Below are 17,167 nucleotides of genomic sequence, written 5' to 3'. Positions count from 1 at the left end.
TGTCTTAAGCATGTTTTATTTCAAGTACCTATGCCAGTACTTTAATTGCATGCCATAATTTGGTGGTTTGGTTGAGGTTTGGTTTGACTTTATGTGTGTGTGTGGGGGGGGGGTACTGGGGATGAAACCCAGGGTCCTTCTACCTCCAGGCTACACTTCCAGACCAATTTTATTTTTTATTTGGAAACAGGGTCTCGGTAAGTTGCGAGAGCCTCACTCAATAGCTGAGGCTGGCTTCAAAACTGCGCGATCCTCCTGTCTCAGCCTCCCATGTACTGGGATTACACGTGTGCGCCACCACGCCTGGCTTGATATTTTTCATCAAAGTATAATAACCAAAGTAAGTGTGAGATCGGTGGGGGCAGAGGGTGTCAGGCACTAGGCCTAGGGCCGCAAGCACACTTACCACTGAGCTGTGTCCCCAGCCCAAGAAATATGTGTTTTGCTATAAGCTACCCAGCTTAGTGTGGTTTGTTATAGCAACCTAAGTGGAGCTTATTTTGTTTTTCCTAAAATCGTGGCTGATTTTCTAGTCTTTTTTAATATAGCACTAACGGCTACAAATCTCAGAAGAGAAGTCTTCTGGACAAGTGTTTGAATCTCCCAGGCCAACCTGGGAGTGCTTGTTCCCTTTCTGAAATCCCAGGTACAGGAACTAGATACAGATTTCCCAATGAGAAGTACTAGTTTATGTATTAAAAATTCATCTTAGCCGGGTATGGTGGCGCACGCTTGTATATCCAGCACTTGGGAGGTGAGACAGGAGGATCGCACAGGTTTGAAGCCAGCCTCAGCTACTTAGTGAGGCTCTCAACAACTTAGTGAGACCCTGTTTCCAAATAAAGTATAAACTAGGTCTGGGAGTATAGCCCGGAGGTAGAAAAGCCCCTGGGTTCCACCTCAGTACCACCAAAAAAAAAAAAAAAGATTCATCTTTATGACTCATAAACAGGAATTGCTAGTCCTAGGAGAACGGTAGCTGTTTGGTAAACCTATTAGATGATAAAATATTTAAGTTGACTCGAGGATAATAGACTCTACTAAATATCAGTATATAAAATTATACGATTTTCCCACAAATTAAGTCAACTTTCAGTTTACTTTCTTGTCACTTCATGTTTTGATTGGAGATGAGCTAGTTAATGATCTGTGCACTATAGCTTGGTATAATCTCAAAAAGAACACTCCAGTGAACTTTAAGATTTCTCAAAGCCCAGGACTCCATGCCGCCCGTAACCAAGTGTGGGCATAACACCTAGCTTCCCAATTATAAATAATTTGAAAATTCCCAGGGGGCTGTGGTTCATAGAAACTACTGATCCAAATCAGTCCCATTTTACAGATTGACCAAGTGAGAGCCAATCGAGGGAGAGACGCCCGCTCACATCCACTCGAGTCAATCAGAGGAGAATAAGACACTGGAGACACCTGGGGCCACACTGCCCTTTATTTTGTACTGTCCTATTTTTACACTACAACTTAAATGCTTATGATATATAGATTAGTAACTAAAAACTGAAAAAGGAAATCAGTGCAGAAAATACATTTAATAAATTAAAGGAGATACCAAAGATCAGGGGAGACCCAAGACAGCAAGAGGAGCCGGGAAGAGCCAAGGAGCTACTGGGTCATTCTTTCAGGTTCCCGTGCACATTTAATAAGCACATCAGCCGAGAATCACCAGCAACAAATGTACTTTAAAATACAAGCAAATATACTTTTTACTATATAAAGTGCTAATTTTATTAAATGCACTAAAATAGAGGATATCTAAGATTAATGAAAGTAATGGCTATTCAATGTTAAGTTTACAGCATTTTACCCTAGCATTAACTAGTTTTTTAAACTTAAAGAAAACTCAATGCCACGTGCTTCCCATCATAAAAGTATTTTTAAAACCTTTATATTAGAAATGTACCCAAATGTTAACTGTACTATGGTCCTAAAATGGCTGCGAGTCTAATAACTGCAAGCCGTGTAGTAACTACAGAAATGTACCCAAGTAGACAGACCCGTTCTGTGTCTCACACCGAGCTGCCGTCGAGCTCCAGAGCGGCGACGATGTGTGCAGCAGAGGGACGGTCCCTCGGGTCTTCATTGGTGCACACAGAGAAGAGTTCGATTACTTTCTGGTAGGACTCGTCCAGCTCTTCCATGTTAATAGGCGGCCTGCTCCCCAAAGCCGCGTAGTATGCTTCATCATCAAAGTCACTTTCATCAAAAGTTTTATCTGCTCATAAAGGAGTTAGAGATGGGAAGGATGAAATCATTTAAAGCCATGAAAAGTGTGTGTGTGTGTGTGTGTGTGTGTGTGTGTGGCACTGGGACTGAACCTAGGGACACTCTACCCCTGAGCTACATGCTCAGCCTTTTTTTTTTTTTTTTAAATCTTGGAACAAGGTCTGGCCAGGTTGCTGAGGCTGGTCTTGAACCTGTGATCCTCCTGAGTACCGGGATCACAGGTGTGCAGCACCGTGCCCAGCTCACGGAAAGTAACCCGGGTTCCTGCGACGGCTCCCTCGTCCTCCAGTGTGCTCTCCGCCTCCCTGCACCCGTACATGAGCCACTGTCTTGGCGTTATAAATTAACCCGGATCCCTTCCTATGATAGTTTCCCAATATTTTTCCTCAGGTAAAGGAGGTTTTTTGTTTTTTTAACAAAAGGTAACTTTATTTTGATTGGCTAAATATAATCAATTTTACCTGTCAGTTTTTTATTTTTTTGGTACTGGGAATTTAACCCAGGGGCATTCTACCTCTGAGCTACAACCCTAGCCCTTTTTATATTTATTTGAAACAGGCTCTCGCTGAGTTTCTGAGGCTGGCCTCAAATTTACAACCCCACTGTGTCAGCCTTCCAAGTCCTAAGATTATGGGGTCACAGGTGAGCACCACTAAGCCAGGCTCCTCAGATGACTCCTTAGAGGTTAGATGCACGTCTGATTTATCTCTGCACTCCCTCACCCTACAGACCCCAGCTCCTCACCTGGTACATATCACAGTAAAATGTTAGTGAATTAGTACAGAAAGGGCTGAAAGGAGTTTTTAAGGTTATTTTGTTCTTTTATATCTAAGTGTTATCTCCCTTATCTCTCAATCAATCTGCATTTCATTTATGAGATTAATCCTAACCAAATTAATAGTATCAATGTATCCAGTATTTACAAACTATGCTGAGTCAAACAACTTGCTCTTTTAAACTTAATGGAAAGATAAAATTATGTAAACTAATCTTTAGTGTGACGAGGAAAGACTGGGACTTGTTTAAAAAGTGCATTTAGGCCGATGTGGTCGCACATGCCTGTAATCCCAGTACTTGGGAGGCTGAGACAGGAGGACTGCAGGTGAGGACAGTCTCAGCAACTTAGGGAGACCCTGCTTCAAGATTGAAATAAAGCTGGGGGGTGTGGCTTGGGGGCAGAATCCTCCTGGGTTCAACCCCCAATACCACAAAATAAATTTTATTCATACCACCGGTCCGGGGATGTAGCCCAGCAGTATAGTGCTCACGTTACTACTATGCAAAAGCCCCTGGGTCGGATGCCCAGCACCATACACAAAACGTTGTGTTCATACCATCATCATCATCATCTGAAAGGTTAATGTGTGGAATAGATAAAGTCATCATTTCCCAGAGAGTAAGGCCATAGGCAAATATGTCCGCCTTGTCGGTGATAACGCCATTTTCCTCCAAAGCTTCCTTGGGTTTCCAGGGCTCAGTACCAATGTAACAGGCTTCAGGATCAGTCACTGAAACGAATAAAATGCAAGTCAGAGGCATGAGGGCACGTGCTCGGCACCACTACGGGCACTACGAGGAGAGGCAAGCGCCCTGAAGAACAGGCACGCGATTTCCACGGGGTCCAGTGCACATGAAAATGCACTCAGCACTGATAAGGATTACTTAACCCATCAGTTGATATTCAAAGGCTGGTAAGTTGTCCAGGATGCAGGGAAACAGCAGCTCTCCTAGAATATAGTAGGAATATAAAGGATGTGAATTCAAAAGCTAAGTGTGGACCAGGCTCTTCACTGTGTGAATTCTGCTGTCATGAAGCTGAAAATGAATTTCATTTCAATGCTTTCACGATTGAAAAAGGGAAAGGGTCACAAAGTGCCTCTCAAAGCTTCTACTCAGGAATAAAGTAGGTCCAGCTGGGCCTAGTGGCACACCTAGGAAAGGTTGAGGCAGGAGGATCACAGGTTCTGGGTGAGCCGCAATAACTTAAGGAGACCTTGTTTCAAAATAAGGCTGAGGGTGTAGCTCAGGCAGAATGCCCCTGGTGTTCAATTCCCAGTTCCACACACAAAAGAATAGATAGGACCACTCACATTTCCACTGAGAACTGACTTGTCGATTTCAGTGAAAAAGCCAGCTAGAGTTCGATTGAGTTGGGTTGAATCTCTAGATCAGTTTGGAAGAATTAACATCTTCACGGTACTGAGCCTTCCAGCTGACGTCGTGATAGATCTCTCCACTTACATCTTAATTCTCTCAGTGATACTGTGTGGTTTTCAGTACAGAGCTTAGACTTTTGAGATTTATTCCTAAATATTTTGAGGTTTTGGCGCTTATAAATGGAATTTTTAAAACTCCAATTTCTGTTTACTGCTCATACAGAAGTGCAGTAACTAACTTCATTTATTCTAGTAGTTGTTTTATACATTCCTTGGATGTTTCATTGAAAACAACATCTAGGTTTGGGGTTTTCTTTGTGAGAATGTTTCTTTAATAGACACAGGGCTGTTTAGATTTCGTATTTCTTCCTATGTTAATAGCATTTTCAAGGATATTGTCCTTCTAACAAAGTTTGTGGCATACAGCTAGCCTATCTCACAGGTGTGACCACAGTGCCTGGCAGGTTTTAAAGCTTTTGCTGTTCTTTCCAAAGAACCAGCTCTAGCCTGACTAATCACAGCCTCCAGTCCTTCCTCCCCTGGCTTCCGCTCACCCCTCTCCCTTCCTTGGGCTCCCGCTGGCCCTTCAGTACATACGCTGCTTGGCCCTTCCTTCCAGCTCACTAGGAAAACACTCCAGTGGTTTGTTTGTTTAGTTTGTGGAACTGGGGATGGAACCCAGGGCCATTCTACCTCCAAGCTACACCCCAGCCATATATTTTTTATTCTTTACTTTGAAACAGGATCTCACTAGTTGCAAAGGGCCTCACTAAGTAGCTGAGGCTGTCCATGAACCGCGATCCTCCTGTCTCAGCCTCCTAAGTACAGAATTACAAGCAGGCACCACCACACCCAGCAAATTAAAAGTCTTAATTCGGAAACAATTTATATTTCATCCTTTACTACAAAGAGTTGAAGCAGACATCACTTTGCTGACCTGGGGCTGCTATCCCAAGTTGAAAACATAACTAGTGTTCCTTTCTCACATTAGCCTGGGGCAGGTGCCCTGCCAGGCCTTCCTAAGTCCCGTAGCTGTCACTGCCTTCCCAGGATCTCGGGAGCTACTGCCCAGCCTGGCGCGCAGCTGTGTCTACTCCATCTCCTTTACAGCCACAGTGCTCAACACAGGGTCCGACATGCACTTGTTATCAATATTTACCAATAAATCTCCAGATAGCCACTGTTAAGATTATGGCTTTTCCCAGAATATCTACGTAGGTTTTAATTGTGAAAAATAAACATCTGAAGAACAAACAAAAGGAAGGGCTGCGAAAAGGAAAAATGAGAAATTGTGAAAGGTGTTTTTAAATAGGACAAGTGAGCCACTTCTCATTGATGGCCTTTTCATATATTTCTGCATAGGTCTGTTCTGCTATAGATTAGTTCAAACACAATTCACAGAGATTAATTAGGTAGTATTTCTCCCAGCACATTATTTGTAAAGCATTCGGGAACAAACAGAAACCTTCAGGCTACAAAGGTGCCTCCCCTCAGCACACGGCCACTACAGCAGCTCTCAGAACCGCCAGCTACAAGAGTAAACCACCTGGTGAGACAAGTGCGGCTACGAGCTTCAAATACGAAGCCTTGTGCTTGAGAGGTCAAATTTTCATCCTAAACCAGGCATGGTGGTGTACACTTGTGATCCCAGGACTTGGGGGGCTGAGACAGGAGGATCGCAGATTTGTGGTCAGCCTCAGCTACTTAATGACACCTTGTCTCAAAATAAGGAATAAAAAATAGAGCTGGTGGTGTACTTCGGCAGTAGCATGCCCCGGGGTTCAATCCCCAATACCGCAAAAAAAAAAAAAAAAAAAAAAAAAAAAAATCATTCTGATACAAATAACTGCCTTCCCATATATACCTTTAAGAAAGCACAAACTCAGAGTTTGAGTACAAAGGGTTGACTGACATACTGGGCTGGAAGCCGGTCAAGATCTTACCTCTTAGTATTTTACTACAATTGTTATGGCTTTATTACTTCAAAGTTGCATGGGTTTTGAATCTTGTCCCAGTTTTATTTCTTCTGTAAACCTAGGTATGTCTTATGGCTTTTGCAGGAATGAGCGTGCCGGTTTATTGTTAAAGTGCTGCACGGGCTAGTTATTTCTCTGGAATGTGTCTGTGAAGGGAACAACGAGGTTCAAGAGCATAAAGAGTTTTAAGGACTCTTTTTACTGTGTGACTTTCCAGTCTGGCCTCCGGAAGGTTCTACCATGTGGTGTCACTGCTGCTCCCCGAGGCGGCCCGCTCTCCCCTCTGGACTGCGGGACAGGGTGGAGCGCAGCAGGACGTGGATGGAGGAGCCCTAATTTGCTTCACACCTGGTGCGATCACTGTTGCTGCAGGCCTTTCTAGAGCAGTAATGTCCAGAACAACTTCCAATGATGAAAACGTTCAGAATCCGCATTGTCCAAAACAGTTAACTGCCAACCACACGTGCTGCTGAGCACTTGAAATGTGGCTGAGGAATTGCATTTTGGTTTTCTATATTAACTGCAACAGCCATGTGCAGCCAGTGGGCCTGGACTGGACAGAGGCACTCTCACGCTCTTTTACCCTCCACGCAGTGACGGCCATGTTCTAAACAGCCAATTCATCAGCTTGGGCCCTAACGTAAGAATAGCACGAACAGCCCCGAGGGTGCGGCCTGAGGAGGAAGTTTTGGTGTGGTTGGAGGGCTCTGAGGTCTATGTTACCGCAGCAAAAGCCATCCCGCCCTGAGCCGCTCAAGGTACACTGCCGAGGCAGTGTACGAGAGGGCAACCGACGCTGTTGATCATTCTGACAACTTGGTACCAGTGAGGCACGATCAAGATCAGTGAAAGTACAGCAAACAAGATTCCCAACCTCCTACAGCTTACAAATCTAAAAGAAGTTTAGAGAAACATTAACATAATTTAAACCAAGTGTAATTAAATGCCAACAGTGAATCACTAGACTGATTGTTATTTAACTTAGCACTTAAAAATTAATAAGAATAATGCCGGGCGTGGTGGCGCACGCCTGTAATCCCCGCGCTTGGGAGGCGGAGACAGGAGGATCGCGCAGGTTCGAAGTCAGCCACGCTGGCTTAAGAGACCCTGTTTCCAAATAAAAATATAAAAAATAGGTCTGGGAGTGTAGCCCAGAGGTAGAAGGGCTTCCAGGAACCCCAGTACCACAAAAAAAAAAAAAAAAAAAATTAATAAGAATAAGCCAGGTGAGGTGTTGCACACCTATAATCCCAGTACTGGGGAGGCTGAGACGGGAGGAGGCCAGCCTCAGCAATTTAGCAAGACCCAGATCAATAACTATCTCTGCACCTTTGTCACATAAACACATTCCTCTGTATATTTGAGAACTATTTCCTAATATTTTCTGCCTATTTTTGGTATGTATATCACTTTATTATTTACTTAGATCTTTTATATCCTTACTTAGTGTTATCTATTTGATCTATTAAGTTTTGAGATAACTACACTAAAAACCCTTATTTTTATTGCATGTGACAATTTGTTTTATTTCCTAAAGTTTAGACTTTAAAGCAGTAATTTAGCATAAGGGTTCATAACATCTATTTTTATTAATGATTCCAGACATCATTATAGTTCTTATCCTGACTTTGCATTCTATTCAACTTGTAGACTCTAACTGCTGCTGGAATTTAAGGTTTACACGTGTTCTAAACAGCATTCATGGCTCTTCCCTTTAGCTTATATTTCTATAAAGAGACAAATTTAAGTGTCACTTGCTAAATAATGTTAAAAGCAAAGGCATTCTATTAAAGCTGGCTCTTGGTTCACACCAAGAGTGCGCCTTAGCCAGGATAGGTGGCACTTGCCTGTAATCCCAGCACTTGTGAGGCTGAGACAGGAGGATCGCAGGTTTGAGGACAGCCTCAGCAAGTAGCAAGACTCTCGGCAACCTAGCAAGACCCTGTTTCAAGACCAAAAATAAGAAAAAGGCCGAGAAGCCAGGTGTGGTGGCACAAGCTTGTAGTCCCAGTGCTTGGGAGGATCGCGATTCATCATCGCCAGGCTCAGCTACTTAATGAGGCCTTCTGCAACTCAGTGAGACCCTGTTTCAAAATAAATAATAAAAAAATAGGGCTGGGGGTGTAGGTTGGAGGTAGAAGGCCTCTGGATTCAACCCCCAGTTCTGCCAAAAGAGAAAAATAAAACTAAGTAAAAGGCTTAGAGTGGAGCTCGAAAGTAGAATGCCCTGAGTTCAAGCCCCAGCACCACAAGAAAAAATAAAAAGGCCCGCACCTGACATCTCAGAACGAGTGAGCCGGGCCAAGGGGCAGAGGCAGGGCCCTGGCTCTTCCTGCCTCCCTCCTTCCTGCCTCTAGCGACCTCCCAGCTCTCAGCGTGTTCCTGAAGCCAAATGAATCCCTTTGGAAAACCACATTCGATTTTATCTTCTATTCCCAGATGCTCCCAAAGTCGACGTCAGTTAAAATAGACACTAGTGAGAAGATAATTATATGGACAATGTGGGAAGGGAGGACTGAGCTGAGCGAAGAGAAAAGGGGTCCTTTCTGTTACACATGTTCCAAACACAGCTTTAAACCTATGCACCATGGGAATATATCTGTGTGTGTGTGTGTGTGTGTGTGTGTGTGTGTGTGTGTGTGTGTGTGTGTGTATATATATATATTTTTTTGCAGGTTTGGGGATGGAACCCAGGGACGTTTGACCTCCGAGCTACACCCTCTGCCCTATTTTTTATTCCTTATTTTGAAACAGAGTCTCACTAAGTTGCGGAGGGGCTCACTAAGTAGCTGAGGCTGTCCCTAAAACATAATCCTGTCTCAGCCTCCCGAATACTGGGATTACAAGCATGTACCACCACGCCCGGCTGGAATTTTTTTTTTTTTTTTTTCGGGTATGGGGATAAAACCCAGGGGCATTCGACCTCTGAGCTACACCCCTGCCCTATTTTTTATTCTTTATTTTGAAACAGGGTCTCACTGAGTTGCAGAGGGCCTCACTAAGTAGCTAAGGCTGTCCGCGAACCAAGATCCTCCGGTCTCAGCCTCCCGAATGCTGAGATTACAAGCGTGTGCCACCACGCCTGGCTTAGAATTTATATTTTTAGGGCCGGTGTGGTGGCGCACGCTTGTAATCACCGCACTTGGGAGGTGGAGAAAGGAGGATCGCGCAGGTTTGAAGCCAGCCTCACTGGCTTAAGAGACCCTGTTTCCAAATAAAAAATATATATATATATTTATAAAAATAGGTCTGGGAGTGTAGCCTGGAGGTAGAAGGGTTTCCAGGAACCCCAGTACCACCAAAAAAAGAATTTATATTTTTAAATGCAAAAGTTTTAAACTGTAAAAACAAAACTTTAATACCACTTACCAGTCATATTTTCATCCAGTGGTAGAGAAACTCCGACATCACAGATCTTAATTGTTTCAAAATCGCCTTTAATTACAACATTTGAAGACTTTATGTCTCCATGAAGCAGTTTCTTTTCTTGGTGCAGATACTAAAATTATTAAAGAAAAAGTAATATATCTGAGTAGAAGCACAAATTAATAAGAGAGATATACATAATCGTAAGCGCTGGAGATGCAGCTCAGCGGAGATGCACTTGCCCAGCATCCCCAAGGACTGGCGTCTAATCCCCAGCACCACAAAAAAATAACTTTCAAATAAAAACGATGACTTGAGCCCCCTTCCTAAACTACAGACGCATTTGCCCATCATTTAAAATTATCTGAAGCCAGGTAAGGGAGCATTTCATGCTATCTAAAATATTCTTGTAAGACAGATATCAATACAAGTTTGTTTGTTTTTCTTTTTGGTGGTACTGGGGATTGAACCCAGGGGCATTCTACCTCTGAGCTACACTTTCAGCCCTATTTTTATTTCTTAATTTTGAAACAGGGTCTCACTAAGTTGCAGAGGGCCTCACTAAAGTTGCTAAAGCTGGCTTTGAACCTGTGATCCTCCTGTCTCAGCCTCCCAAGTACTGGGATTACAAGAATGAGCTACCACACTCAGCTATCCTATTAATTCAAATCAATTTTTCTATAAATGTATTAAAATACTTAGATTGTTTCTTCCGATCTTTCATACATCAATTTCATTTGGACTTTTAACATGTAACTTTGACATCTGAGCCACTTTAGAGCCAGCCTACAGTTTTCTGGAGCCATGGTTAGTTCTGTGTAAGTGATTTAGTATGTAGATGTAGATTTTTTATTCCTTACACTGTTTCTATTCAAAGGCACAATAATTTCTTTGCATAATCCTGAAAGAGCTTTCTTTACTAGACCTGCGGAGGTATACTCATGATGTGCAAAACTTAACATCCCACAAAGTAATCATTAGGAAGTTATATCAACAAGAGATTAGACTATATATTCCCAAGAATAATTACTAAATTTATATTAAATTTATTAATCCATTTAACTACGAATAACAGTGATCTCTATTAGTTTGAAAAACTACCCATCTCAGATTATTTCAGGCTCATGTGAGGGCCCTAAACAATACTTTGCTGATCAAAATAAAGAAAAAATACACTTTGCTATATGAGACTCTGGAAACTTTAAGTAAAGAAAACTCCTTTTCGTAAGGAAAACCCCACCTTGTAGTTAGGAATGACGAGTTAGTGTTTTAACAGTCCATGCCAAAAGTAGTTAAATACAGCAGCACATTCACCTTTAGCCCCCGTGCCATGTTCAGAGCAACCTTGAGGATCACGGCTGCCGGGAAAGGGTCCCGGCTGCCTTTCCCGCGCTCTTCTATCAGGTCATTGAGCGACTTCTCCCCTCCGTACTCCATGGCGAGGCACAGACTCCCGTCGCTGGCCTCAGCAAAAGCGCGGTAACCTGGAGCAAACACGTGGTCTTTAGTAGGTTGGGGAGAGCAAGGGTATTCAGGTTTCTCACAGTAATGTGACGGAACGTAGACCTGGACTGACACCGACAAATACACAATGAAACAGCTGCTATTTGCAAAACGAACTCAGCAGACACAGTCGAAAATGCCTTCAGTGTGCGCATTAGCACAAGTTAAAATATTTTTTAGTACTCTATACCAGCCCTACTGGTACTAAAAACACAAAATGAAAGCAGGGGATTATCCACATGGACCTAGGTTTTCTAAGTGTTACATGCCTGAAATCTTCCTAGTCCCAGAACCACAATGACTTATCCCCATGAAGTGTAAATATACACTTGCGTATCTCAAAATATTTCAGGAGAAGTTTTAGACTGTTGACACTGGTTTGATTCCCAACCTCCAGCCCCTTCCTCTTCACGTGTATTAGTGAGAGCAGTTGAGAGGGCTGGACTCGGGACACACGGAGGAGCAGCGTGGCAGATGCCGGCACCGAACAGCAGTGAGCTCACCAACAATGTTTGGGTGATGAAGGTTCTTCAAGACCTTAGCCTCGTCGGCCAGCCTCTTTTGATACAAACTTCGATAATGATGATCACATATGGGATTGATCTTCTTCACAGCCCAAGGAGAATGAGACAGACCTCTTGGAGACCTAAAGATACATAAATTTACAAATTTTAAAAAGTCACAATCAAGTTGTTACATGTCCTTATATCATAGATACAAATATTCCTAACATATTATCAATCTATCATTTTGTTTAAAAATAGTCAAAACTATGTTGGACTTTAGGAATGCAAACTTGATTTAACATTAAGAAGTATAAACTTTAAAAAGCCGGGCGTGGTGGCGCACGCTTGTAATCCCAGCATTTAGGAGGCTGAGACAGGAGGATCTCGGTTCAAGGGCAGCCTCAGCTACTTAGTGAGGCCCTTTGTATCTCAGTGAGATCCTGTTTCAAAATAAAGAATAAAAAAAATGGGGCTGGGGGTGTAGCTCAGAGGTAGAATGCCTCTGGGAACCAAACCCAGGACTGAAAAAAAAGAAAAGAAAAGAAAAGAGAAAAATTTACCAAGATTTAAAAACTTCTAGCCAGGCGTGGTGACTCATGCTTATATTCCCAGCATTTGGGAGGGTGAGACAGAGGACCACGGTTAGTGAACTCCGCTACTACTTAGTGAGGCCCTTCACAACTCAGTGAAACCTTGTTTCAAAATAAAGAATACAAAAATAAGGCTGGGGTGCAGCTCGGAGGTAGAATACACCTGGGTTCCATGCCTAGTACTGCAAAAAAAATAAAAGTATAAACTTCTGAGCCGGGTGCAGGGGCGCATGCCTATAACCCCAGTGACTCGGCGTTGAGGCAGGAGGATGGCAAGTTCAAGGCCAGCTGGGCATCTTAGCGATACTCTGTCACAATATAGAAAATAAAAAGGTCTAGGGATGGAGCTCAGTGGTAGAATGCCCCTGGTTTTAATCTTAGTACCACCAAAAGAAAAAAAAAAAAAAGAAAGCTAGGTGCATTTGTGCACACCTGCAATTCCAGTACTCGGGCGACTAAGACCAGAAGATCTCAGGTTCAAGACCAGTGCAAGGTAACTTAATGAGACCCAGTTTAAAAATAAAAATACAAAGTCAAGCACGGTGACACACGCCTGTAATCCCAGGACATGGGAGGCTAAGACAGGAGGATCTCAGGTTTATCACTACACTCAGCAACTTAATAAGGCTCTGTTTCAAAATAAAAAATTAAAGGGCTGGGGGTATAGCTCAGACATAGAATATCCCTAGGTTCAATTTCCAATTAACAAACACAAATACACATACAAAATAATTTTAGATAACAAAAACTGTGTGTTGATATTTATATTACTAGTTATTAACACCACGCTTATTCAGTAATTTCATTTTTTTTCCAACATAATTTTCCTACTTTAAAATCATGTATCCCACGCCAGGCATGGTGGCGCACGCTTGTAATCCCCGCGCTTGGGAGGCGGAGACAGGAGGATCGCGCTCGTTCAAAGCCAGCCTGGCTGGCTTAAGAGACCCTGTTTCCAAATAAAAAATATAAAATGGGTCTGGGAGTATAGCCCGGAGGTAGAAGGGCTTCCAGGAACCCCAGTACCACCAAAAAAAAAAAAAAAAAAAATTTAAATTTAAAAAAATAATAAAATAAAATCATGTATCCCAGCCAGGTATGGTAGTGCACACCAATAATCCCAGGATCTGGGAGGCCGAGAAAGGAGGATCCCAAGTTTGCGGCCAGCCTCAGCAACTTAAGGACTCTCAGCAACCTAGTGAGATCCTGTTCCAGAATAAAAAGGGCTGGGGTGGGGAGCTCAGACGTAGAATAACCCTGGACTCAATACCAGGCACCAAATAAATAAGTAAACTCATGTATTCCCTCCTCTTAGTAAGGATGCCACAGAAAGAAAAACCTCTGCCGCGCCTTCTTCCCAGTCTCAAACTGAGCAAGGCTCGTTTTCGCAGGAACGCTGCACAGCACACATTCCCTGCAATGGGCGCGCGGCGTCTCCTTCTGGGGAACAGGATTAGGCATGGGGGTTTGGGGATTTTTTTTTTAATTGGCCTTGTTACCAAAACGATACTTGAGACTTATGTTATTAATGGCCCCAGATTGTTTAAAATAATTCAATATTTACTCCCTGAAGCTTTAATATTTATGTATGGGTTGCACTTAAATTTCCAAATGACCGAGCTAACAAGAATTCTATGAAGACTCAGACAATAACAAGCAGAACAAGCCTTAAAGGCAACCGATCCTCCCCAGGCCTTTCCCAAGCAAATATTAACAATACACCTACAACACAGCCAAGACAAGTTGTTCCCACCGTCATGAGTTCTGGGAGGCCGGCATGTGTAATCAGAGGAGCTATGGCGGAGTGCCTCCTGACCCCCAGGAACCCCCTTGGCTGTACACTGGGTACGTGGACAGCAGAATAGATGGGTACCAGCACAGCCCTGGGACATGGGAAGTATGAAACGCTCCTCTCCTCAGTAGTGCCTACTGATTAAAAACGATGATGTATATCAATCAGAGAGTATAATGCTTCGCATAGGATATTATTTTGATATTATATTAGTAGTTAATAATAAACTTCTGATCTTTTCCATGGTTGCTTGTAAGAGGAAGTGTTCTCTTAAAAAAGAAACTGGCCGTCTGTCACCTTGCCCTTATGTATTAGTTCTTTGTATACTTACTGATGGTTTAATTCTAGAAAAAATTTCTAAGAGTAGAATGTAGCCAAAAAAGAAAGTATAAAATGCTTGCCCAAACCGAAAGTAGGGAGAGCAAAAATGGAAAATAAAGAGAGCAGCTTCACCCTCCATTGTGTCTGTGTGCTGTTTCTCCACCATACTTCGCCGACTCCTCACTTCGCCGCTTGCGGACCCCCGACTCTTGCTAGGGCTGGACCCCAGCAAACCTCGGGCTTGTTGAGAAGGGAAGATGTTGGGCAGCTCCTCCAGAGAGAAGAGGTGCAGTCACCGCCCTCCGCAGCTGCTCCAGAGACTCCCTTCGCAGCTCCCTTTCTCAGGAAGCCCAGGGAAAGGAGGGGACCGCTTGCCGCTCCACAGCGCGGGCCCGCACAGCTCTGACAATTATCAGTCCTAGGGACTGGAATGCCGCAGCCAGAAAGCACCAGGTACACACCCCAAACTACACACCTGAGTTTTCACATTCCTCTTTTGTCCCCAACTAATGGGACTATGGTTCCACATAAGAAAGTTCAGCTGAAACCTGACACTTACCTTTTCATTAGGTAAACATTTACCCCAGTCCCAAAGCCAAGCTTCTGCATAAACGGAGAGGCAGGAATATTTATACATGGGGTGGAACATAACACTAAATGTCAGAAAAAGAAACAAAAATAAAATTAGTGTTTGAACAGACGTCCTAATGAACACATCCTAACACTCTTAAAATCACTGTTTAGAGTAATCCCCGTGCCTGGGAGGCGGAGACAGGAGGATCGCGCAGGTTCAAAGCCAGCGGCGCTGGCTTAAGAGACCCTGTTTCCACATAAAAAGTATAAAAAATAGGTCTGGAGCTGGGCGTGGTGGCGCACACTTGTAATCCCAGCATTCGGGAGGCTGACACCAGAGGATTGCAGTTCGTGGACAGCCTCAGCTACTTAGTGAGGCCCTCCGCAACTTAGTGAGACCCTGTTTTAAAATAAAGAATAAAAAATAGGGCGGAGGTATAGCTCAGAGGTCAAATGCCTCTGGGTTCCTTTTCCAGACCCGCAAAAAAAAAAAAAAAAAAAAAAAAAAAAGTCTGTGAGTGTAGCCCAGAGGTAGAAGGGTTTCCAGGAACCCCAGTACCACCAAACAAAACAAAAACTGTTTAGGCCTTTTTTATTTTTTGTAGTAATGGGGATGTGCCACCACGCCCGGCTTGTTAGGACTGTTAATTGTTATGTTTTTAGACAGCAATTTGAAAGTTATCTATCCTAATTTTATTCCTGTTATTGTTTTTTGCAGTCCTGGGGATGGAGTCTAGGGGCATTCAACCTCCAAGCTATGCTTCTAGCCCTATTTTTTTATTCTTCATTCTGAAACTGGGCCTCAATGAGTTGCAAAGGGCTTTACTAAGTAGCTAAGACTGTCTGAGATCCACCATCCTCCTGTCTTAGCCTCCCAAATGCTGGTATTACAAGCATGCACCAGTTAATCTATCCTAATTTTAAATGGATACCCTTTGGTAGGCATGGTGGCACATACTTGTAATCCCAGTACTTGGGAGGCTGAGACAGGAGGACTGCACAAATTGGAAGCCAGCCTCAGCTACTTATTGAGGCTCTCAGCAACGGAGACCCTGTTTCCAAATAAAATATAAAATAGGTCTGAGATTGTATCCCGGAAGTAGAAGGCCCCTGGGTTCCATCTCTAGTACCACAAAAAAAAAAAAAAAGATATCCTTTGATCATGTCTACTTTTAGAACTCTATTCTACATTAACACTTCAAATCTATCAGACTATCAATAAAATTAGTCCAGAGATGTTCAAACCCTGTCTATTAGATAAGTCTTAGATTAGAAGCCAGATGTAGTGACATATGCCTGTAATCCCAGTACCTGGGAAGCTGAGACAGAGGATTGTGGGTTCACAGCCAACCTCAACAATTTATTGAGGCTCTCAGCAACCTAGTGAGACCCTGTTTCCAAATAGGAAATAAAATTGGGCTGAGGGTGTGGCTGGAAGGTAGAATGAACCTGGGTTCAATCCTCAATGCCACACACACACAAAAAAAATAAGTCTTATTTATTATGATTAACATTATAAAGGGAACTTGTGCTAAACCTGTGCATAAAAGACAGTAAAGAAGCTACAGTGCTAACACGTTTTTAGTAGCAACAACAATGAAGAGAGTTATTACATCTACGCTCTTACCAGATTTCCTTTTTTCAGATAATTTACTTGGTGTCTTGAAATTATTGACTCCTTCCATTGTAACAATCGCTCTAGGCCCTATAATGAAAAGTTACACTGCATCAAAAAGAATAGACTCTCTCCCATGAAGACTAGTTCCTTTAACACTATAGCTCATTTTATCATCTACACATAAAATTTGAGAACCAGAAAGGACATCAAATATTTAGTCCAAGGTATAATTACTTACCCATGTGCATATGATTAATGACTTAAGATATTTTTAGAAACCAAGTAGTTTAAGAAGCAGCATTAAAACATTATTAGGAGCCGGGCATGGTGGCGCACGCATGTAATCCCAGCATTTGGGAGGCTGAGACTGGAGGATCGCGGTTCGCGGACAGCCTCAGCTACTTAGGCCTTCTGCAAGTCAGTGAGACCCTGTTCAAAATAAAGAATAAAAAATAGGGCAGGGGGTATAACTCAGAGGTAGAATGCCCCGAGTTCCATCCCCAGTACGGAAGAAAGGAAGGAAGG

At 43.0% G+C, this 17,167-nt stretch overlaps 1 protein-coding gene across 1 annotated transcript; it reads right to left on the bottom strand.

Annotated features, from left to right (window-relative positions):
• Positions 1-2,024: 2,024 nt before the first annotated feature.
• PBK (PDZ binding kinase) lies at positions 2,025-16,709 on the bottom strand (the record flags this gene model as incomplete). The annotated part of the gene is made up of 7 exons (XM_080710197.1): positions 2,025-2,230; positions 3,576-3,749; positions 9,743-9,872; positions 11,054-11,223; positions 11,746-11,888; positions 15,011-15,104; positions 16,652-16,709. The coding sequence occupies 7 exons, from the start codon at positions 16,707-16,709 to the stop codon at positions 2,025-2,027; spliced, it is 975 nt and encodes a 324-aa protein (XP_080566323.1).
• Positions 16,710-17,167: the final 458 nt, after the last annotated feature.

Source organism: Muscardinus avellanarius, assembly GCF_963383645.1.
Source record: "Muscardinus avellanarius genome assembly, chromosome: 14".
Lineage (NCBI taxonomy): Eukaryota > Metazoa > Chordata > Mammalia > Rodentia > Gliridae > Muscardinus > Muscardinus avellanarius.
Note: the sequence above shows the minus strand (reverse complement) of the source record. Positions and strands in the feature narration are given on the sequence as shown.